This window comes from Microcebus murinus, chromosome 18 (genome assembly GCF_040939455.1).
Source record: "Microcebus murinus isolate Inina chromosome 18, M.murinus_Inina_mat1.0, whole genome shotgun sequence".
Classification (NCBI taxonomy): Eukaryota; Metazoa; Chordata; class Mammalia; order Primates; family Cheirogaleidae; genus Microcebus; species Microcebus murinus.
This window is the reverse complement of record NC_134121.1, coordinates 20,786,191-20,810,560: the sequence shown is the minus strand read 5'-3', so window position 1 is coordinate 20,810,560 and position 24,370 is coordinate 20,786,191. Positions and strand designations below refer to the sequence as shown.

General features: G+C 35.8%; 1 protein-coding gene across 1 annotated transcript in view; it reads left to right on the top strand.

Moving 5' to 3' along the window:
• Positions 1 to 22,568, top strand: part of CPD (carboxypeptidase D) — a 68,931-nt gene extending 46,363 nt beyond the window's left edge. Inside the window, exons 11-21 of the mRNA XM_012740697.3 lie at positions 1,157 to 1,326; positions 3,165 to 3,488; positions 5,156 to 5,351; positions 10,749 to 10,884; positions 12,144 to 12,275; positions 13,048 to 13,143; positions 13,246 to 13,310; positions 15,704 to 15,835; positions 16,358 to 16,543; positions 16,851 to 16,950; positions 18,356 to 22,568. Of these exons, the coding sequence (XP_012596151.1) occupies positions 1,157 to 1,326; positions 3,165 to 3,488; positions 5,156 to 5,351; positions 10,749 to 10,884; positions 12,144 to 12,275; positions 13,048 to 13,143; positions 13,246 to 13,310; positions 15,704 to 15,835; positions 16,358 to 16,543; positions 16,851 to 16,950; positions 18,356 to 18,582 (1,764 nt within the window). The 3' untranslated portion in view covers positions 18,583 to 22,568. The remainder of the gene's footprint in view (positions 1 to 1,156; positions 1,327 to 3,164; positions 3,489 to 5,155; positions 5,352 to 10,748; positions 10,885 to 12,143; positions 12,276 to 13,047; positions 13,144 to 13,245; positions 13,311 to 15,703; positions 15,836 to 16,357; positions 16,544 to 16,850; positions 16,951 to 18,355) is intronic.
• The last annotated feature ends 1,802 nt before the right edge of the window (positions 22,569 to 24,370 follow it).

The following is a 24,370-nucleotide window of genomic DNA, read 5'->3' as shown; positions in this document are numbered from 1 at the left end:
GGGGAAAAGTTGAAGAAAGCAATTAAACAGGGTCATGATCTTTTGATCTTAATGGTTAGTGGTCACTTTTTACCCTGTCTTTATAAAAGGCCAACATCAGTTGGATATACACCTAAGCATTTTTCAAGTGATAGAAAGATGGACTGTGGAATAAATGTTTTTATTCTTTTTCATATTGCCAGTGATTTACTATGAAATAATTAATTTCCTTTTGTTTGGATATGCATGGTGGCCAGTAGGTAAACACTAAAAGAACTATGCTAATGGTTAATTAGGATAATCTGACTAATACTTTGTACCAGTACATTTCTGCTTTTTTCTTTTTCCTGAGTAGTGTGGCATAAAGGCTGTGAGTTTGTTTACTAATATTTTAAAACATTTTATTCTGAAAAATTTTAAACACAGAAAAGTTATGGCTAGTCAATAAATATTCCTATATCTAGATTTAAATTAACATTTTTAACATTTTGCTTTATTTTTATTTAAATTTTACTTATATTCACACATTTTTGGTTAAACTATTTCAATATAAATTGTACATGTTATGATATTTTATCCCTAAATATAATATTTTATCATCTATTTCCTAAAAATAAGGATCTTCTCCTACCATCTACAAATGCCATTATCTCACCTAAGAAAATTAATAGTAATTCCCTAATATTCTTAATACCTAATCTGTATTCAAATTTATATACTTGTTCCCCAAATGTAATTTTATAGCTATATTTTAGGACCAGGATCAAGTCAAGGTTCATGCATTACATTTGATTATAATATCTCCTTGTACTTTCTTTAATCTAGAACAGTTCTTTCATTTTTTTTTTAAAAAAAGTGTTTCCTTTTTGAAGAGGCTAGACCTATTTTCTTGTAGAATGTTCTATATTCTGAAATCATCAGAATGAGCTTAAGTTTAAACAGTGTTATTTATGTATTCCTCATGATAAAGATAAATCTAGCCTATGGAAAATTAGCCTTCAGAAACTAACATATTTTGTTTAATGAGCATTTACATTTAACTTTACTCTGAACTTCTAATTCTGTTTGTTCCATTTGTTTGCATTATTAACAAACTGTTCTTTTGAATATGAGCTCCCAAGACAGTTAGATGATCATCTTTACTATTGAAATCTGGATGTCCTTATACTTTATCCAGGTTCATCAGGGTGTCAAAGGATTTGTCCTAGATGCCACGGATGGCAGGGGTATATTAAATGCCACCATTAGTGTTGCTGAAATTAATCACCCAGTGACTACTTACAAAACTGGAGATTACTGGCGTCTCTTGGTTCCAGGAACTTATAAAATCACAGCATCTGCTCGAGGGTGAGTGACTGAATGCTTGGAATTGAGTGCTTGAGGATAAGACACACATGCCTCCATTCTGGAAGATAATTACCAAAAGTCTTAGAGAACCTGCTAAGCAAGCTTGAATTTAATACTGGGAAGTTTAGAGCAGGTTACACCTTTGACTCTTGTGGCAGAAGTGAGTACACAAACTGTCCAATGAAATATGTAAAATTATGCACTTTGAACAGTAGCTTTTTTCTTTTACCCTCCTCCTTTCTGATCACATGTCCCCTGTCCACAGTATCCACAGGTAAAAGCCATAGTAAGTGATATCCTTCACTAGTGGGTAACAATTCTGAGAAGCACCTGTTGGAAAAAAAAACCCCAAAACTCCTGTTTTGCTGCATAGTTCTAGTCATGTTGTGCAATAAATGCCTCTACTTTACATTTGTACCCTTTTGTAAAGCCTTTACAGCTTTTTCTTTGGGTACAGTGGCTCATACCTGTAATCCCAGCACTTTGGGAGGCTGAGGTGGGAGGATTGCTTGAGGCCAGGACTTTGAGACTAGCCTGGGCAATAGAGTGAGACCCCATCTGTACAAAAAAATTTTTTTAAAACTCTTTCACAAGGCCGGGCGCGGTGGCTCACGCTTGTAATCCTAGCACTCTGGGAGGCCGAGGCGGGCGGATTGCTCAAGGTCAGGAGTTCAAGACCAGCCTGAGCGAGACCCCGTCTCTACTATAAAAATAGAAAGAAATCAATTGGCCAACTAATATATATATAGAAAAAATTAGCCGGGCATGGTGGCTCGTGCCTGTAGTCCCAGCAACTCGGGAGGCTGAGGCAGTAGGATTGCTTGAGCCCAGGAGTTTGAGGTTGCTGTGAGCTAGGCTGACACCACGGCACTCACTCTAGCCTAGGCAAGAAAGTGAGACTCTGTCTCAAAAAAAAAAAAAAAAAAAAACTTTCACAGAGACTAATTTTCTTTATAGTTGTTCATTTGCTGTATTGCTTCAGTGAAATTTTGTTCCTATTGCCAGTTCTCTGAGGCCATTTTAATCTTTTTTACAGGATTTCTTTCCACAAAGATTTTTTTACTAAAAAAGAGAAAATGAACTGAACTTACGACCATTTTTAAAACAAAAAAAATTTACAAACAGCTTAGAATTGGAACCAACTGACTGTTTAATTTGAAACTTATTTTTACCCTCTTGTAGTTTTCTTTTTTATGTTTTGATAAGTATAGATGTTACCACAGTATATTTTCCTCTCCCCCTACTAGCTAACTTATTTCTGAAGAGTTAGTCTGAACACCCATTGAAGTAATGGCAAGTACACGAAAACATTTATTGTTGTTGTTACTTTTATTAAAAATGGCTTTCAGATATCTAGTGGTCCATAAATGGATGGGTTAGAACCTCACACTAATGAGTAATGAAGTCTCTCCTGTTACCCTTCCATTTTGGCAGAGTATTGGATAAACTAAAACAGCGGGGGATCTGAGAAATAGGCCAAGAGTGATGTGTTTGGTAGAGAATGTCTTATGTTGTTAGTATCTCTCAATCTTTCCCCCCATACCCTGGTGGCAGACAGGTGAACTCAAATTCCAGGGTTATCCACTGCAAGCACTAACTTTCTTTAGAAGTCATATATTTAATCTTAAAAATTCACTCATATTTTACAGTATACCCATGTCTGTTCTTTATGTATTAAGAAATCATAAATTACTCAAAGTTAAAATTTTTACTCTTTAGGAAGATGTACCACATTTATCCCAAGGATCCACATATCCTCTGCACACGTCTGTTTTCCAGGGCTTGGGTGCTCCAGCTGAAGAAGTGTGGCTCTCTCTGATCCATCTCCTTTATTGTAGGTATAATCCAGTGACCAAGAATGTGACTGTGAAAAGTGAAGGTGCTATTCAGGTCAACTTCACACTTGTTCGATCCTCAACAGATTCAAACAATGAATCAAAGAAAAGAAAGGGGGATAGCACCAGCACTGAGGACGCCAGTGATCCAACTACTAAGGAGTTTGAAGCTTTAATTAAAGACCTTTCAGCTGAGAATGGTTTGGAAGGCCTCATGTTACCCTCCTCCTCAAACCTCGCTCTTTATCGATACCATTCATACAAAGACTTATCAGAGTTTCTGAGAGGACTTGTAATGAACTATCCACATATTACAAATCTTACCAGGTAAGTTTCAGCTTCTTGCTGTCTTTTTCTTTCTTTTGTTTTTTGTTAAGAGGGTACGTTCAGCATTAGCCACATTGAATGGTTCTTGTAATTTAGTTAGAAATATTTGGGAGCTGAATGTATGAAGAGTTGGATTTTACTTAATTTGCAGCAGATATTTGCTTGGAGAACTTTCTAACAAGGAGTCTGAGGAATGTTTTTGAGGAACATTGGAGGAGAATTACTTGTTAAGATTAGATATGTATATAGCCTGTGCCTTCCAGAAATGCAAAATTGCTCTTCCTAATAATTACTTTGACTGATTTCAGAACTCTTCATTTCTCACCTACAGATCCTATGCTCTGGCTAGATATTGCTTATTTTATTTTATTTTGCTGGGGGCAAGGGAGGAATGTGGAACTATGAGCATACCTGTCAGGGATCATGTGTGACTTTTTTTTAAGTTAGAAAATAAAGTCTAGTTGCTGTCATTTTCTGTACTCTACTCTCTCTTCACAGATTCTATTACAGTGAAGCTTTAGGGACGTGTGTGACTGAGGGTTCTGGGGAAAATACGCAGTACTGGCTTATATAAAGCTGATGGCTGAGACAGTCTTCACTGTGACATTCTAGGGCCTCTCTGCCTCACTTGCACTGTTTTATTATTGGACCCCTTTAAGTCTTGTTACAGTTACTCCAAAATTATTTCTATGATTTTTTTGATTCCTATGCTTTACCTGTTGAAGGTAGGATCTTTACATTTTGCCCTGAGCTTATAGTTCTCTACTGCATACCTCATGAACATTATGTAGGTTTTTACTTTTTTACTTTGTCTTTCTTCATTGGTTCTTTTAATTTTACCAGAAAACTTACCTCTTAGATTCTGATTTATAATGTTCATAGATGCAAAGACTGATATTTCCTTTGGCAATACCAATTACCTGTCTTCCTCAACTGAATCTTTATTATTTCTGCCTACTTCAGGCTTTAGTGCCATATAGAGTTTATAGACTTTTAGTTTAAAATAAACCCCAAATTTGACATTATTTTACTACCTATTTTACTTCATTTAATTTTTTAACCTTTTAAGTCAAGATGCATTTTTTAGTTAAATATTGCCTCAAAATATGACACACTTACCAGTTGTGTAGGCCCTACTGGGAACAAGACAGATAAAGGTGGTAAACCAACAGGTACTACTCATTGAATGGCACAGTAAGAAAGCAGTAATTTTTCTATTCTATTAATCTTTCTCAATTTAATGCTAATATATTTTTCTATCTAATTCTTGTAAATCTCCCTTTATGTTAAAAGAAAGCAGACCATAAATATACACTTATGTATATTTAAATATTTCTGTTAAAAATGTGGGTTAACTTAAAAGATACATTAAATAGCATTATAGATTATAGAAGATAGGGCAAATATTGTGAAGATGATATGAGAATGACTGAATTTGGAGGAATGCTAAACTAAATCATAATCTTTCCTAAATCTGATAATACCTTCTATTTGACTTTGGTCAAGGAAAACTAATTTTCCTAAGATTTTTTGTTATAATGATTAATCTTTAAAGACTTTTTAAAGCTTCTCTTGTTTTATTTTCATTTCTATTTTTGAAATCCATAAAACAGCATTAACATAATGCTTGATTACTTGCTGACTTTTTATTTTTTGGTTTTTGAAAGTTTGGGACAGAGTGCTGAATATCGTCATATTTGGTCCCTTGAAATCTCCAATAAGCCCAACATATCTGAGCCTGAAGAACCAAAGATTCGTTTTGTTGCTGGTATCCATGGAAATGCTCCAGTTGGAACTGAACTGCTTTTGGCTCTGGCAGAATTTCTCTGCCTGAACTACAAAAAGAACCCAGCTGTTACCCAAGTAAGAGAATAGCCTGTATTGACATGCTTTAAAATGAAAAAGCTCAGTGATACATTGATATCAGGGCACCATTTTAAAGTTTTTAATTTCTTGTTATATTTTACCCAGAAGCACCGTTAGTACAACATTATAAACTTTGCTCTTTAAAAATGAACCATCTTTATGGTATATACTCATTGTTAATAGTGTCTTTCTATTATAATTCTTTGTTCTTATTAAGAGGCATAGAGGGAAAAATGCTAAAAGTTTACATTCAGTCCTCTACTCCTTTATTTAATAGCCAAGCCACTCTTTAAATCTTTACTCACAGTTCTGTACATTCTAAATTGAGGGGCATCCATTTTTAGTTACTTGTAACTAGAACCCTATCTTGAAAAATCTAGTGAAAGATATGTAGTTTTTCTTTTCATATAATACCTAAAAAATTATTGGACATTTTGGCTGCTAAGTGATTTTAGAGAAAGCATCATGGCATTGTCTACTTTAGCCATCCATGACTATAGAAAAGAAATTCGATCCAGAGGCTTAATTCACACATGATTAAGCAACCCAATTCTATGTTGTCTCAGAGAAAGGAATGAAAGAGTGCATCCTTCTGCAGTACTCATTATTGCAACAGTCCATGGTGAACTTAGGAAAGGAGAAAAGAACTAATATTTGTTGAATACATATTAATACTGTGTGCTAGTTACTATACCAAGCACTTTACTTATATCATTAATTTAATCTTCAATCCTGTGATAGATTATCTTCATTTTATAGATGTGGAAACTGAGACAGAGATATTCCTTAACTTATAGGAGGTTCCTATAACTGGAAAAACTAGAATTTAAACCCAAGTGTGTCTCACTCTAAAGCCCCATGCAGTTTTGTTATACCTTTCTGCCTCCCCCAGATGAAATTTGGAAAGAATTGATGTGATGATTAGGATCAGAAGGGACCTGTGTGATTTAGTAAGATGAACTTAAATTAGACTTGATAAAAAATTATTTTACCATCTTCAGCAAAGCAAATTCTGTTGATTTCTTCATGTGAGTTGCAAGTAGTGTATCAAAGATGTTTTTTGTCTGTTTAAAATTGGGAGAATATCTAGGACAGTATTTCTTAACCCTGACTACACATTAGAAACACCTGGAAAGCTTTAAAAAAAACAAAAACAAAAACTCAATGCCTGAGTCCCATCCCCAGAGGCATTAATATTTCTTTAAAAGAGCCTTAGGCTATCTAATATTTGTCCAGATTTGCAACCTGCTGGTCTTATTTTTATAAAAGACTATATATCCTAAGTAAAACACCTAGCAGGAATTTCAAAACTCCTAGTTTATGAGAATTTGCTTCACTGGCCTAATTGTGCTTAAACAGTTCACTCACAAGACTAGATCACTTTAGATTGCCATTTGTTTTGCGCTAAGGGCTAGAACAGGGGTGGGAACCTTTTCATGTTGGAAGCCTGCATTAATTTAGCTGTAATCAAGTCACATTCAAGAAACTTAGATATGCTTAAAATGTACATTATTTTGTAAAAATCTAACTACTATGTACTTAATAATTTCAAAAAAATGAAAGCTACATGTTAATTTTAAAGTTAACCTTTTAATGATTTTGCTGTGTCTACTTTTTGTTGGAAAGTACTTGAATATTTGGTTGCAGCATGGAGGGCCACAGTTTCAGTTGATCCTTGATAAGTGACAGTCATTTGTGACCTTAAGGGCGTCTTGATTTGGGTTAGGTAGGAGAATGTAGATTCACAGCAATAAGTGGTTGAAAAGCAAGGCATGTTGCCAAAGGCATGGGTATTCTACTGTATTTTTCCATATTTCAGTTGGATCTTTCTGAGGATCAATGACTTTAAAATGTTATCTACTGAGAGCTCAATCAATTCCATCCGTAGTTTTTTAGCTGTCTTGGGATATCAACTAGGTGAGGCTGAAATGCTAAATTGCGTGTGATGTCATGATTCTCAAAGTCAGTGAACCTTTTATTGTATTCTCCAATTAATAGGTCTATAATACCTACATCGTCTTCAAATGATTTGCATATATCATCCTGCTCATCAGTGGCCTTTGCTAACTAGGGAAAATGTTCATCTGAAACTTCTTTTGAAGAACAAGTATTTTGAAAAAAGATAGCTTTTTTGAAATACTTGGATTTTTTATTACATATCATACACAGACTTACTACCTTGCCAAGAAATATTCAAGTGATTTTGATTTGACATGATATCACACAGAAATTCTACATTCCCATAGAAGTCTTCTTTTAATCATTCACATTGCTGATTCTGTTCTTCATAAAATTTAACTATTCTCACAGAAATAAAATGTTGGCTAACACCTGACCCTGTGATAGGCAAAACACTTATAATGATACAGCAAACCCACACTGAATACCTCATCATTCAACTTTAGCAGGTTATGAAACCGACTATGCTGTGTTACATATGCTTGAATATAGTTAACAATACTTAATACTTGTTGCAAAGTGTCACTTAACATAGTAGCTTTAGCACAGAGATTTTGCTGATGTAACATACAATGAAAAGAAATCAGAGCATCTGGATCTTTTAATACTTTTTTATCTATTTAATAAACCCTTCATGTTTTCCTGTCATGGAAGGTGTACCATCTGTACATATACTTACTAAATTTACCCAATTCAGCCCAACTGCACATTTATCTTGAAAGTTGTTGAAGATGTCTGTTCCCCGTGTTTTGTTTGCAAGAGTGCCCAAAGCGAGTGACTCTTTATACCAAAGAAAATCTTCTGCTATGACCAGAATGAAGTATAAAACCTGTACTGAGTCTGTAGTATCAGTTGATTCATCCAAAGTGATTGAATAATATATATTTTCCTTTTGAGGTATTGCATGAAATTCTTCTGTTAAGTTGAAGGCTAATTCATGCAGTGAATCAGTTATGGTTCTTCTTGAAAGAGGTAGTTGTTTGTACTTTGAAACGTTATTAGGGTCTAAGCATCCTTTAACTTCACCAAATGCATGCTTCCATACTTTCTACATTACCGAATGGCTTCCCTTTTCTCTCAAAGTATATAAACTACTTTATAAGTTGCTTCACTGGCATTATTTCCAGGTCTTATTGCTGCTTGATAGAATTGTCTTTGCTTTTGCTTTTTATCTTTTAATTTCTGCAGTACAAACTTTCACTCCTATTCCTCTAGTTTAAAATATTTGTGGTCCTTATGAGTGTTACAATGCTGATGAGCAGTGAATTTCTTTAATGTTGATATTGCAGCATCACAAAGCAAGCAAATCATCTTTAGCAGAAACAAGATAATATTGCAATTCCCAATCCTCATTTAAAAAAATCTGTTTTCGCCCGGGCGCTGTGGCTCATGCCTGTACTCCTAGCATTCTGGGAGGCTGAGGTGGGCGGATTGCTTGAGGTCAGGAGTTTGAAACCAGCCTGAGCAAGAGCGAGACCCCATCTCTATTATAAATAGAAAGAAATTAATTGGCCAACTAGTATATACAGAAAAAATTAGCCGGGCATGGTGGTGCATGCCTGTAGTCCCAGGTACTCGGGAGGCTGAGGCAGCAGGATTGCTTGAGCCCAGGAGTTTGAGGTTGCTGTGAGCTAGGCTGATGCCACGGCACACACTCTAGCCAGGGCAACAAAGTGAGACTCTGTCTCAAAAAAAAAAAAAAAAATCTGTTTTCTTCCTTCAGCATTCTCTTAGTCTTATTTGACATCATGGGTTATTAAGCAGACAGAATTAAAAAGTACCATCCAGCTGTGCAACTATTCACAAATTCCACTTCAAACAGAAACACAGTGCAGTGTTGTCAAAAGCTGACAACAGACTGATGTACTCAACCCAGATAAACTCTCAACAACCAGCCTCATGTGGTAGTGGTGCCAGTTGAGTGAGGGGAAGTTAGAACTAAATCCTGAGCATAGCAGCTGTCAATTTAACCCCTATGGCTTACTAATGTTCTAATTGTGCCGGTCAATCTGGGAGGATTATTTTGTTGAAACTTATTTTATTCTTTGATATTTTAAATATGTTCATTTAAAAAATAAACATATAAAAGATGAACAAAAATGTATTAATAAAAATAAAATAATTTGTTCTATAAAATTTGGATTCAGTCTAAAGGGTGCACTTAAGGACTTAGAAGGCCACATGTGGTCCCAAGGCTGCAGAGTCCCCACCCCTGGGCTAGAATTACCTGCAGAGCCCTTAAAAAATATACATATGTCCAGTGATCATGCATCACCAGAGATTCTAATTCAGTAGGCCTGTGGTGAAGCTCAAGATATACCTTAGAACCAAGGACTTAAAGGGTCTCAAATATTTTCAATCTGTAGACTATTTTGCCAGAATAAATAAGCCAGGGATCACTTATTCTGATTTACTATTAGAAATATATAAGATGAAGTATATCAAAAATTGGGTAGCAGGCCGGGCGCTGTGGCTCACGCCTGTAATCCTAGCTCTTGGGAGGCCGAGGCGGGCGGATTGCTCAAGGTCAGGAGTTCAAAACCAGCCTGAGCAAGAGCGAGACCCCGTCTCTACTATAAATAGAAAGAAATTAATTGGCCAACTGATATATATATAAAAAAAAATTAGCCGGGCATGGTGGCGCATGCCTGTAGTCCAGCTACTCGGGAGGCTGAGGCAGAAGGATCACTCAAGCCCAGGAGTTTGAGGTTGCTGTGAGCTAGGCTGATGCCACGGCACTCACTCTAGCCTGGACAACAAAGTGAGACTCTGTCTCAAAAAAAAAAAAAAAAAAAAAAATTGGGTAGCTATGGATCATCTAAAGGAGAAATTATTATGGGTAAGACAAATATCCCACCTCCTTTTTTTTTTGTTGTTGACATATTGATTTCAACTCTTCTGTCTGATTATTTCCAAACATACATTGATATTTGTTGGATTATACATTCTAATTTTTAATCTAGGAAATACAGTCTCTCTATTATTATTGATCTAAGCCAGTGGTTAGCAAACTTTTTCTATAAAAGGCCAGGTAGTATGTATTTTAAGCTTTGTGCAGCAGACGCTCTGTGTGATAACTATCCAGTTCTACCATTATAGCACAAAAGCAGTCACATATAAATGAAGACATATGCCAATAAAACTTTATATAGCAGGCAGCAGACTGGGTTTGGCCTGCAGGTAGTGGTTTCTGACCTCTGTTCTAAGTTGTCAGGAGGTCTCTGGGAACTTTAGTTGTACAGTAGTTTTTTGCTTCTTTTTAATTTATTTGAAGCATGCGAAAATTTTATTTATATATTTCTTTTAATGTTCTACCTTCTAAATTAACTGTGTTTAAGATAAATAATAAAGATTTTCTGTTTGAGGCATGCATGGGAGTGTCCCTGTTGATTCGCATAGAGCTAATAAACTCATTGATTTCTGTCTCTGTTTTAGTTGGTTGACAGGACTAGGATTGTGATTGTCCCTTCTCTAAATCCGGATGGGCGAGAGAGAGCACAAGAGAAAGAATGTACTTCAAAGATAGGACAAACAAATGCTCGTGGCAAAGACTTGGATACGGACTTCACAAGTAAGACTAGATTTTAAGCCACTAGAGTACTTTGGAGATAATGTTCATTCTCTTTGCTAGAAGATTGGTTGACCCTATTGTGTCAGTGAATAATAGGTTACTTTCTTGTCTAGGTTATGAATGTGAGGTATAAATGAATACAGACATCCAGAAAACTTTGTGAATTTTTCTCCTTTTTCATTTGCAAAATTACTTAGAGTTTTTTTCATAGAAATTCAATCAATAATATTGGGGTTCCATCACTAGTTGTATAGAGATGTATATTCTTTCTCTCTCAACTCTCCCATATATGTGTACACACACACACACTATATGTTGATTTGGAGAGGCCTGTTTCTTCTTTACTTTAATGAGATCATCAACTATTTGTATCATTCTGTAACTTTTTTCATCGAATATATTGTTGAAATCTTTCCATCTCAGTACTTGGAGACCTCTAACATTCTTATTAATGGCTTCTTAGTGTGCCATTAATCTATGGCAGTACTCTAGTTTTATTCAGCCATTTTCTACTGATGGACATTTAGCTTGTTTTGAATTTTTTGCTTTTATAAACAATGTTGCGAAAAACACCTTGCTTTCTGAAAATCCTATTTTCTTTCAAAGATAGTTTATATTAATATATTTTCTAAGTTATTTTTTATAGCAGGATATGTCTGTCCTTTTTTTTTTTTTCCCACTCAGAATTTTCATTAACTGGCTTAGAGTCATTAGTATTCTGAAGTATATAGAACTCAGAATAACCTACCTTCTATAATGTATCTTTCTTGCTTGAGATAGTGCCTTCTGGAGAAATAAAGTATTTATCCACAAATTTTTTTTTTTTTTTTTTTTGAGACAGAGTCTCACTTTGTTGCCCAGGCTAGAGTGAGTGCCGTGGCGTCAGCCTGGCTCACAGCAACCTCAATCTCTGGGGCTCAGCGATCCTACTGCCTCAGCCTCCCGAGTAGCTGGGACTACAGGCATGCGCCACCATGCCCGGCTAATTTTTTGTATATATATTTTTAGTTGGTCAATTAATTTATTTCTATTTTTGGTAGAGACGAGGTCTCGCTCAGGCTGGTTTCGAACTCTTGACCTTGAGCAATCCGCCCGCCTCGGCCTCCCAAAGTGCTAGGATTACAGGCGTGAGCCACCGCGCCCGGCCTATCCACAAATTTTTAAGTTAGCCTTTTGTGTTCAAGTAGATATTATTTTCATGGATACTCATACTAAGATTTAAAACTTGGTATTTTATGTTTGACTTTTTTCTTTTTTAGATAATGCCTCCCAGCCTGAGACTAAAGCCATCATTGAAAATTTGATTCAAAAACAGGACTTCAGTCTTTCTGTTGCTTTAGATGGTGGTTCTGTGCTAGTCACATACCCATATGACAAGCCTGTACAGACAGGTATGTAGAATGTCATTTCATATATATGCTATTCAACCTTAGGTAGGAAATTCCAATTAAGTAACATCCCTCCTAAATTTTTTAAATGGTGAACATTTGAGCACATCCATGAGCAAATAATCAACATAAGAAGATTGTACATACGTCAACAGTCCAGTTACTTGGAAAAGAGAGGTCAGATCTAATAAATGCCTAGCTTTACTGAGTCTACCCATCTTGTTATATACTATTCAATATAGTCCACAAGCATTTATTGAACAATTATTATGTCCATAGATATTGGGAATACAAGTGAATATGGCACAATATACCTGCCTCAAGAAACTCATATGTAACCAAATTAACAGGACAGAGTTACCCTCCCCTGATTTAAACTTTGACTAACTGGTTACACCTCATGGTGAGTTAAACAGTTGCTTGCTGAATCTCTGTGGGGGTCACAGTATATGGGGATAGTTTGGGTTGTTTTCAATGCAGCTTACAAAGAATACTGTTATTAGGCCACAGTTGCCCCAGAATACAAGTTTGTATTTTAGTGTGGTAGCCTGTTGTGTACTCACCATTAGTACATGTTAATATAAGAAAAATGTTTGTTGTCTTAGTATGATTATCTTGGACTAAACAAAACCATTTAGTTAATTATAATAACTTCTCAATAAACTTCAGTGGAGTGTAAAATTTACTTGGAAAAGATGATTTGTATTCATGAAGATGAACTTGGAGAAAAATCTTTTGGATTTCTTCACTGACTTCTGAATTTTTCTTTTTGTAGTGGAAAATAAAGAGACTCTGAAGCATTTGGCATCTCTTTATGCAAATAATCATCCATCGATGCACATGGGTCAGCCCAGTTGCCCCAATAAATCAGGTAAGTATTTTCCCTTTGTTAATGTTGGTTTTGTTGCTTTTGTGGGGGAGGGGGTCTCGCCTTGTGGTCTTGTTGATTCTACATCTCTTAATGCTTTTATAGATGAGAATATTCCGGGAGGAGTAATGCGTGGAGCAGAATGGCATAGTCACCTGGGCAGCATGAAGGTACTCCTTATAGAACATGGTTAGAATGGTATGAATATTGGCCATTGAGTGAAAGAATAGGCAACTTTTCTGATATTGCAAAGTGAATGACATCTGCTTCATGGCTTTCTTGACATGTTTAGCCCTCTAATTAACCTGAGAGGGTTTGTTTTGTTTTGTTTTGTTTTTGCCATTTTAACCATTTTTGATTATACTGTTCAGTGACATTAATTACATTTATAATGTTGTACCACTATCGCCGTATCTATTTCCAGAACTCTTTCATTGCCCCAACAAGAAACTCTGTACCCACTAATCAATAACTTGCTATTCTCTTCTTTCCTCAGCCTCTGGAACCTCTAATCTACATTCTGTCTCTATGAATTTGCCTATTCTAGGTATTTCATATAAGTGGAATCATGCAACATTTACCTTTTTGTTTTCTGGTTTCTTTCACTTACCATATGTTTTTAGGGTTCATCCATTTTGTAGTATGTATTCTTACTTCATTTTTATAGCTGAATAATACTCTGTTGTATGCATATACCACATTTTGTTTATTAATTTGTTGTGTTAATGGGCACTTGCATTGTTTCTGCCTTTCGGCTATTGCGAATAATGCTGCAATGAACGTTAGCCTGCAAGTATCTGTTTAATCCCGTTTTCACATCTACTAGGATGGCTATAATAACTAAAAAAAAAAAAAAAACAGCTGCTGTGGAAAACAGTTTGGTGGTTCCTCAAAAAGTTAAATGCAGAATTACAATATAACCCAGCTATCCCACTCTATATCCAAAAGAATTGAAAATGGGATTAAACAGATATAGAGATATAGAGAAATTAAAGACTGGATTATATCTGGTCAGAAATATAGTCTTCTCTTTACAAAGGTGATAGCATTTGGGATGCAGAGAGGAAGCAGTATGGAGCAGTCTAGTTTAGTTAAAATATGGGATATAACGGAGAACAGCAGAAGATAGAATGGAAAGAGAGTCTGGAGCTCTGAATGCTTTGTTTTAGTAAAGAATGAGAAGCCACTGAGGTTTTGAGCAGGGATGATACAGGGACATGATCTGAGCTGTGCTTTGGGGAAATTAATATCGTTTTTTTTTTTTTTTTTTTTTTTTGAGACAGAGTCTCGCTTTGTTGCCCAGGCTAGAGTGAGTGCCATGGCGCCAGCCTAGCTCTTACTCTTGCTCAGGTTGGTTTTGAACTCCTGACCTCGAGCAATCCGCCTGCCTCGGTCTCCCAGAGTGCTAGGATTACAGGCGTGAGCCACCTCGCCCGGCCGAAATTAATATCTTGACAGTGGGTTAAGATAGTTTGGAGGGAGGATAGACTGTTACAGGGAGACTGGTTTGGAATAGTCAAGACAAGAAATAATGAGGGCCTGGATTAAGGTAGTGACAGTGGGAGTATAGTCAAAGGATGAAGTTTTAGAGATAGTGTGGAGGTGGAATTGATTAGATTGGGCAAATTATAGATTTGATAATAATGAAATAAAGAAGTAAAAGACAAGAGATTTCATGGCTATGTGAGCAAATGAGTTAATACCATTAACTGAATTAGGAAAAAGAACAGGTTTTGCGGGAAAGATGGGAAGTTAGGTTTTTTTTTTTGAGACAGAGTCTCGCTTTGTTGTCCAGGCTAGAGTGAGTGCCGTGGCGTCAGCCTAGCTCACAGCAACCTCAAACTCCTGGGCTCGAGTGATCCTACTGCCTCAGCCTCCCAGGTAGCTGGGACTACAGGCATGCGCCACCATGCCCGGCTAATTTTTTTTATATATATATCAGTTGGCCAATTAATTTCTTTCTATTTATAGTAGAGACGGGGTCTCGCTCTTGCTCAGGCTGGTTTTGAACTCCTGACCTTGAGCAATCTGCCCGCCTCGGCCTCCCAAGAGCTAGGAGGAAGTTAGGTTTTTGAACCTATCTACACAGGCACTTCCTATGCCTGGATAAATGCTATGTTGCAGGCAGTGACTATTGTCACCAGTAGGCTACTGGTTGAAGGTATCAGAGGACAAATGCTTATTCTTCTTTCCAAAGCTCTGAGAACAATGGTGAAGTTTCTGAGTTTAGAGGGAAGCTAGCCCTCTCCATGTACTTATTCATTCATTCATCTATTCATCAAACCATAATAAACCTCTTCTACCTACCAGGCACTGTGGGAACCACTGAAGATATAAAAATGAATTAGACATAGTCCCTGTCCTCAAAGCCTCTCTTAGGAGCTGTCATGTTTGTGACTGATATAGAGTGGTTTGTTTACATTTGCCGTAAAATGCTTTACAGATTCTTTGTTTACATTGCCAAGGTTTTCTTTTTATTTTACTTATTTGTTGTATCACAAAACCTCATTCTTACTTTTATTTATTAATTTTCCCACATTCGATTTTGAACTTTATATTCTAGGATTATAGTGTCACCTATGGTCATTGTCCGGAAATCACAGTGTACACAAGCTGTTGCTACTTTCCTAGTGCAGCACAACTCCCTTCCTTGTGGGCAGAAAATAAACGATCTCTTCTTAGCATGTTGGTAGAGGTGAGTCTTTCCCTTTTAACTAGAAGCAAACTCCCAGGAATATGTTCCATGGAAACTTTTATCAAAACATTGTCTTAATCTTTTCCCACAAATTTATTTATTTAAAATTTATATAGAAAGGAGAGTTTTGTCCATTTTATGTTTCCTAAATAGATGCCATTCATTTACCTATCTGGAGGTAATTTGATCTCGTAAGATGTTGCAGGTTCTTGGATTTGAATATCACACACAGTTACTAGAGTCAGTATACTGTGGTAGGAAAGAAATCATTCAAGGTCTTAGAAGATTGGGTTCTAATGCTTTAGGCTTTGACTATGTCAGAGTTCTCTTTTTGTCTCCATCTCTTTGACCTTGGAAGCATTGAATGAGTAGCAAACAAGGGCAGAGTCAGTGGGGAGGGAGAAATAAGCAAGCCTTACCGGTCGTGTGGGTTTTTTTGGTTTGTTTTGTTGATTTTGGCCATGCTTCAAACTATTGCCTCCATTGTGAAAACATAAATTTATATTTTAAACATTTTTTCAGGTTCACAAGGGAGTTCATGGATTTGTTAAAGATAAGACTGGAAAACCAATCTCTAAAGCAGTCATTGTACTTAATGAAGGAATAAAGGTACACACAAAGGAGGGAGGTTATTTCCATGTGCTGTTAGCCCCAGGTGTCCATAACATCAATGCCATCGCTGACGGATACCAGCAACAGCATTCACAGGTAAGAAAGTCAAATTGAGTGGTATCATGTAAATTTTTATTCTTAATAATACTTCTATTTTATTTTGAAACTCTTGCTAGAAAGCTTGAGGGGAATAAAGAAATAGAAAGTATGATCACCTCTTGATTATGATATCTTGTTATCTTTCTTTCCTTTGGCAACAAAAGGGGAATTTTTATAACATATTGTATGCTTTAGATGACAGTGAATCATCTCCTTGGTTTGCCGTCCAGGCCCTAAGAATGTAGCAGGGATGCAGTATACCTTAAGTAAACGTTTTCATAATTCTTGTACTTTATCCTTCTAGGTTTTTGTGCATCATGATGCAGCTAGTTCTGTGGTCATAGTCTTTGACACAGATAATCGGATATTTGGTTTGCCAAGGGAGCTTGTGGTAACTGTATCAGGTAAAGAAATTTTAATTTTTAGTAGTTAAAGGTAAAACCAGGCTTGACATTTCTGTTTGAGAATGGGTCACCTCCATGATCACCTGAAGCTAACTATTTTCTTCTAATGTCGTCTTATCTAAACCTGATTTTCTTGGATGACATTTCTCGCATATGTTCTCATGGCTTGACCTTTACTTTTTCAGGTCTATACTCAAATGTCACCTCCACAGAAAGGCCTTCTCCAATCACCCTAACTAAAATAGTACCCCTGTCAGTTTCTCTACCCTGCTTTTTTCCATCATAGCACTTATGACTAGCTGACATTATATTATATATGTGTTCATTTATTTGTCTATATTCAGTCTCTTCCACTAAAATGTAAACTCTGAGAGAGCAAAGAGTTTATCTGCATCCCCAGATCCTAGAACCATGCTTGGCTCATAGTGGATCCTAATGAAGAGTTGTTGAATGACTGAATGATTTGCTTTATATAATATTAAGGTTATAAATTCCTAGGACTTTAACTTATATTAGTTCTTCTTTCCTAAGATCCAGGAATGAGGAAATGTTTGTTTTCTTCATGGTTAATTTGTGCCATTACTTGAATTACTGAAAGGTTAAGAAAAAAAAAATATGGGGTAAAATAAATAGTCTGTTGTATTGTATCTATTTGACCCAAAGAGCCTTAGTTCATTTCTAGGTGGAACTTGAACTTGAGGCAAAATAACCAAGTTTTAATACAAGGTGTGTGTAGGAGAGATCCTTAGTTGAAAGTAGTATATTGGAAACATGGTCCAGTGATAGAGTCTATTGTGATGTGTTTAAAGAGTTTTTCGCTCAAATCAGATAAAGTGTGAATAACTTTGTGGTTAAAATCACAGAAGCTAGGATTCAGCTGTGGCTGAAACCTGTCTCTCTTAGCTGTTGTGAACTTAATTTATATTATTTTATTATTTTTTGTTACTAAGACTCTTTGATACCCTTACGTACAAATTTAAAATAAATGAGGGGTTTTGGATGAAAAAAAAAGTTACTGAAAAGGAAAAGTAGAAGTTATAAAAAGCAGGTTGCAGAACAACAGACAGTATAATTTCATTGTGGCAAAAGAAAAAATAGATGTACATACACATGCATAAAGATCTGGAAAAATTACACTGAGATAATTAAAAATGATCTCTGGGTAATGAAAATGTAAAGATGTGTGGTTTTATGGTTTTAGTTTTTGTTACTTTTGCTTAACTGTTACTTTCTAACTTTGCATACTATACATATACTGCTTCTATAATAATAAAAGGTTTTTCTTAAGTGCATGAAATAAAAATAAAATAAGTGAGGGGCATATCCTTAAAAGTGCTATTGTAAGTAGCTGCTTATTCATGTCCTAAAGTACACCACCACCCACATGATGGTTTTTGTTTGGCAGGTGCCACCATGTCGGCATTGATCCTAACAGCTTGCATTATTTGGTGCATCTGCTCAATCAAGTCTAATAGACACAAGGATGGCTTTCATCGGCTCAGGCAGCATCATGATGAGTATGAAGATGAAATTCGCATGATGTCAACTGGCTCCAAGAAGTCCCTCCTAAGCCATGAATTCCAGGATGAAACAGACACTGAAGAGGAAACATTATATTCCAGCAAACATTGAAAAACACTTTGCATATCTCCCAGCAAAAGTACCAAGCAAAATTACAGTTCCTACTGGGAGACACTGCATTAAGAAGAAAAATTATCTTGCTTCTTCAAAGAGCTTTGGGAAGTTAACTTGCTAAATTTGTATTCTCTGTGAATTTTGCTGGCAGTTTTGAACTTCCCTTCCTTAAAGTACTCTTAACCTTTAAAAAGAAATCTGATGTCTATTTATGCAGCAGAGATGGGACAGCCACTTTGTTTTTCTTTTTAATTTAAGATGAGCTATTTGGAGCTTACATAATAACGGCATAAAGCCAACTGGTGGATGTTGTCTTTTGTACATCAGGTGTTTACTAGTGGCTTTAGCTTTTTTCCTTTATTTTAAATGGCCAAAAGAATCCAGAAACATTAAGGCAGGGACAGCAGTCAGAATCTGACATAAAGCTTTAAAAACTTGGTTTTCTCAACCTACTGAGGAGTACTTTTCTCTAGTTATGAAATAGCTGGAGTTTCTCTTATTCAGGTTTAATGGAGGTTGAAATTATTTTTAAACACATATAACATTTAGGAAATGAATAAATGGGTTTTCGCATTTGGCTTTCTACTTGTTCCAAGGCTAGATCAGAACTGGTGGGCTGCACTCTAAGCAGGATTTCACTACCTCTCTTGTAAGGTTTAGCAAACTTCTAAATATCCCTATTTTAAGGGGCAACTTAATGGCTTTGTTGTGAAAGATCTAAATGTCCACTTTAATGGAGCTGAGAGGGAGATCTAGCAAAAGCTAAAACTCACGTTGCCTGTCTTTTAACTTCGTAAAAACCCACAGGTGCTGCTGCTTTTATCCGTGAAGCACTAGCTTATTCTAGAAATGCCTAGCTCTTTCATATTTCCTAAATTCGAACCTTTTTCTATGTTGTACACTCAAGACCCAACCATCTACAAGATCTGAATTCTACTGAAAATATCTGGAAGTGTGGAAGAGACCTACTTGCACATTCTTTACCTACATTTGAACACAAAATATCCTTCGTGTTCCAGCCCAAGCCTATGCACTATAATGGCATGGTATTATTGAAATAGCTTGGCCTGCCTTGTTCATATAGGCCTCTGAAAGTTATTGGGTTCTTTGTCCTAATGTTTCATTTGACAGTCTCTTTTCTATCAACCAATTTTGTTAAAATTCAGTTGGAAGATTTTAAATGTGGCTCCCTCCATTAAAAAAAAAGTAAACTATGAACTGCTGTGTGCTATAACACCACAGTGTGAACATGTCGTCTTCACTGCCAATCAGGCAAAACCCTGAAAGATTTACATTTTATTGTGTCTGTCTTATGCTATTCGATGGAAATGATGCTTTTTGTAAGTATGAGTCTTACCAATGATCTAATGGTTTAATACCTTTGAATGTTTTAACGGCCAAGTTGCTGCTGAACTTGTACTATATCAGGGGATCAAAAAACTTGCTCTAATCTTTTCAAATTGTATTCTATATCCATTAATGTATTAGTCATCCCAAAGCCTTCATGTGAGGACCTCGTGGCGCAACAGTAGCGCATCTGACTCCAAAGCCTTCATTTAGAGTGGTTTACCCTACACCCACCTACGTCATTCAACCAGGTTTTGTGAGGAATGCATCCAAAGTGGCTTTACAAAAAGAGATTTTGTTTAGCAGGAATAGTGAGGTCATGACATTTGTTAACAAGTATCTGTGATAAATCTGCGTGATTCAAGGTTAAACCATTCTGGTACTAATCCTGGTATTAGCAACTCTAAATTCTGCCACCTCATTCTCATCCCACCACATACGTGGAACAAAGCTTGTGGGATACCAATAGTGAATGAAATATACATGATTTAATTTCTTCTAATCTTTTATTTTTTTATTTAAGGATGTGGTGTATTGTTCTTTTCCAGTTTTAATTTTAAGAGTACAAAGTTAGAAAACCAATAAGGGGCCTATCTATGAGTATCTGGCCCTACTTGGGACACTACAGCTATAAATGAAACAAAGTTGATGTGACAGCCTTTGCTTTATCAGCGTTGGTCTTCACTAGAGAATACCTTTTACTCTTACTGCTCTTTTGGATTAAACATGTCTTTAACTGTACATGTCAGTGGCTGGAGGCCATGCCAAGCCATGTGTGTAAAGTTTTTAAAGAAATGAACATACAAATAGTTCTTTTAGAATTTTTCCTGACCAAAACAAAACAAAAAACCCCAAATTCTGCTATAAATTTTAAATCTTTAATGAATTTCTAAATAATGCATTTAGCTGGAAAATAAGGCCTTCTCAACCAGTGTTACCCTATGAACATGAATGTACATGACCCATGACAACTAAGACTGTGTTCTCAGCTCTGCTCTGTCCTCTATTTGTCCTCTATTTGTGGGTCTAATTTAGTATTACACCACATTAACTGCTTACGGCATTGAAGCCATGTGGAATGGGGACGCATTTCTTCAGTGTTTCTCCTAGAGACTTTCCATTTCCTTGGAGTCATGGAGGCAAGTAAGTATCACAGTATTCAGAAATTTGCCCCAGTCTGAGTTGTGCCTTTCTTTACTCACAAGGCATTGTTTTTGTCCTGGTGATCAGTGTGTAAGCCACCTTCCCCTCCTGGCTCCTTACTAAAATCAAATTGATTGAGTAGGTAATGTTCAAAGTGTCTGCCTTTGTGAATGTACTTGTATTGATTATGTAGTTCAGTAAGATGAGCCCAAGTAATACAGTTTCAGAAGGAAAGACCCTTTGGTTTTGATGTATGTAACAGAACACTTGGGTGGTGATTGGGATCCTATCCAGCTGAAAAATGCTTGCAATGCACATGGAAGGGATTTGCTTTGGGACTTTGTCATGTTCTAGAAAGGAAACATATTGTATATTTGACCTAGTGTGATTGATTGGTTAATCTTTGGTAAATTTCACCTGAATGGGATTTGCTGAATTAATTACTATTGAACTTAAAACTAACTATGAGTTGACAAATAAATAAAAGGTTAGTGTTTATGTCTGAGCTTATTGTGTTTCTGAGCTCATACCAGTTACTTAGTAACCGTGACCTGCTTGTCCATTTCCATTTATTCTCAGCATTAAATAGTGTTACCTTCTTGTTGCCAGAAATGCACTTGTGCCAGGTTTTGCCCCTGCTGTATTAAAAGCTTCTTGGCTATGAATGCTGTAATAGTGCCCTATGTTATGGTTCTTGGGTGGAATTGTTTTAACAGTAGCAACCCAGCATTTCCCCTATATTTTTGCTTTATTGTTATTACTAAAAATTCCACTCTGATTGATGTTCAATGATTTTCTACCTAGCAACTTTTTGAGAACTCTTTGAGTTTCTAATTTGTTTTAATTAAAGCAGAATTTTGGAGGGTGATTAGGGTCCTTGATTAATGTCAATTGAACTTGGATTTCTAGTTCATGAAGAAATCTTTCCTAATACCCATTTCTCCTATTTTTAGCAATAATTCATTAGTGGTTTCACTTGACTTTCGGAATATTATCTTGGTTGATTTTGACTGACAAAATACGAAATTTGAAAGGAGATTACCATTTTGAGGCAATTGGACATAAATTATGTAAATATATATGATTATGGTTTTTATAAATGGCATGAGTGTACTAACTACACTCTATGCTGGCCATGCTGCAGATTTTCTGGAGGTATGACATAATGGTATTATTTAATGATCAGATTAAAATCAACTTTTCACCTCTCCATTTGTTTCAGAGTGATACTCCTCAGCTCCAGAGCAATCTATAGCTATTTATATGAGGTGTGCAACACCCATTCATCTCAAGTGCTTCAGTCATTGGTTTATTTCATGCACTGTGCCTTCAAAATGAAATTTTTAAAAGGGACTTTAAATGAAGTTGAATAGTAGTTTTAAAAAGTCAATCTGTGTAATTTATGTGAAATCTAACTGTAATGAGGTTCTTTCTGTTTTTTTATATGTAAACAGATCTACTAATCCTGTATAAAAGTTATTTTATGATGTTTGTCTTTGTGTTTTGTCTCCAAATCTTTTTTCAGAAGCAGCAGGCCAGAAAAAGTTATAATTAGTTCCAATTTGAAAGTTATGTATTTAGTTTTTCTACCTGTACTGGGGGAAAATAGTACAAGGTTCAGAATACCTGTAGAATGTTTGTCTTTATGAGTTGACTCAAAAGAAAGCTTTTGTTTCTGAAATAATCACATCGTATCGTAGCCACAGTTCTCTTTTCTGTTTGTAGCTCAGACTGATACATGTTCAGTCACTTCACAATGACACCATAAAACTGACCATTGAAAGGTTTATGTACCCATTTAAAACTTGCTTATTAAAATTTTAGTTATTTTCCCAGGTGAGGCCCAGTTAGAATAATGTGTCCTGGAACTTTTAGGCACAGTGATGATGAATTCGTTGGCTTGAATTCATTTTGCTTTTTATATAGCAAAACTTTGTTGCTACTGCTACTCTAATAGGAATTGGAAAAGCAAAATTATACAAGAAATATGGGTTCTGCTGACAAAAAACTCATAGTCTAGACCTGAGGAACTAAAATAGCTTGTACTTTAATAGTGATTGGTTCCTCTACAAAGAAAGTCTCTGCTGTAGAACAAGTAAAGCAGAGAGGTTTGAGCATGGACTTTGGAGTTGAACCAATCTATGATTGATTTTTGGTTCTGCCACTTGCTTCCTCTTCCTATGTGACCCTGTACAAGTTTCTTAATGTTCTCTGAGTCTCAATTTCTCTAGTGGTTAAAGAACAATCCATGATAGGATTGCAGTGGGAATTAAATGAAATAATGTTAGCTATGCATAATAATTGAATGCCCATGGTAACCAGCATCATTTTCCTTCATTTGCTGTTTTCTGATCACTTTTAAAGAAAGTTATTTTATCAAATACATGAACAAACAAAGATATGTTTACAGATGATCTTTTTAATTTATAAGAAATCCCTAGACATGAATACTTTTTAAAAAATTCCATTTTGTGGTTTAATAGATTATCTAAAGCATGCAGTAAAGTTTTAATTGTGGCAAATGCTTTGTATTTGTTTTTAAATCACATTAGACTGTATTTATGCTGCTTCTGTGAAAGCAGCCTTAATTGCTACAGGAAGTCTGAACAGTGATAATGGTTCTTTTTCTTTCAGTGTTTGAAATATTTTCCTGAATTTTTCTCAGGAGTTTTCTTATACCTGAATCAAGACCTCTTTTGCTTTGTTTCATAAACAGTAATCTGCCAACTGTGTTTGGTTTTTCAGAATTCTAAAAGGTGGTTTTCAGCAAAGTAAATATGATGGTCAGTGCTTTTACAGTACTCAATTATGAATGGGTGCCATCATGTAGGTCTTCATTTCTTATTCTCACTTGCAGTTAGAATGTCACTGATTCTTTTTATTGAAATTAATTCTATTTATTGAATTATTCTATTAATTGAAAACCTCAGATAAACACTCCATTAATTATTATCCACAACTTAAAGCTATGAAATCAGTAGATAATGTGCAATTTTAACTTTAATACAATTTCCACCTACATTAATCAGAATATTAAAAGCATGCTATTTTTTTTTTTTTTTTTTTTGGTGTTTTGGCTGAGGTTGAATGGGATCCTATTCCCTATTACTGTGTAGGCAAATGTAGACAAGGTGAACAAAAGTGAGATACGCTAGCCTATATGGAGTAGAAACATGTTCAAATTCAGAGGCCAGAATGGAAGAAAACTGAAGACAAAAAGGAAGATTTACTTGATTAGACTGAAGGTATGGTAATTGGAAGTGGGAGTATACTGAGACAGATGCCTCAAATTCAG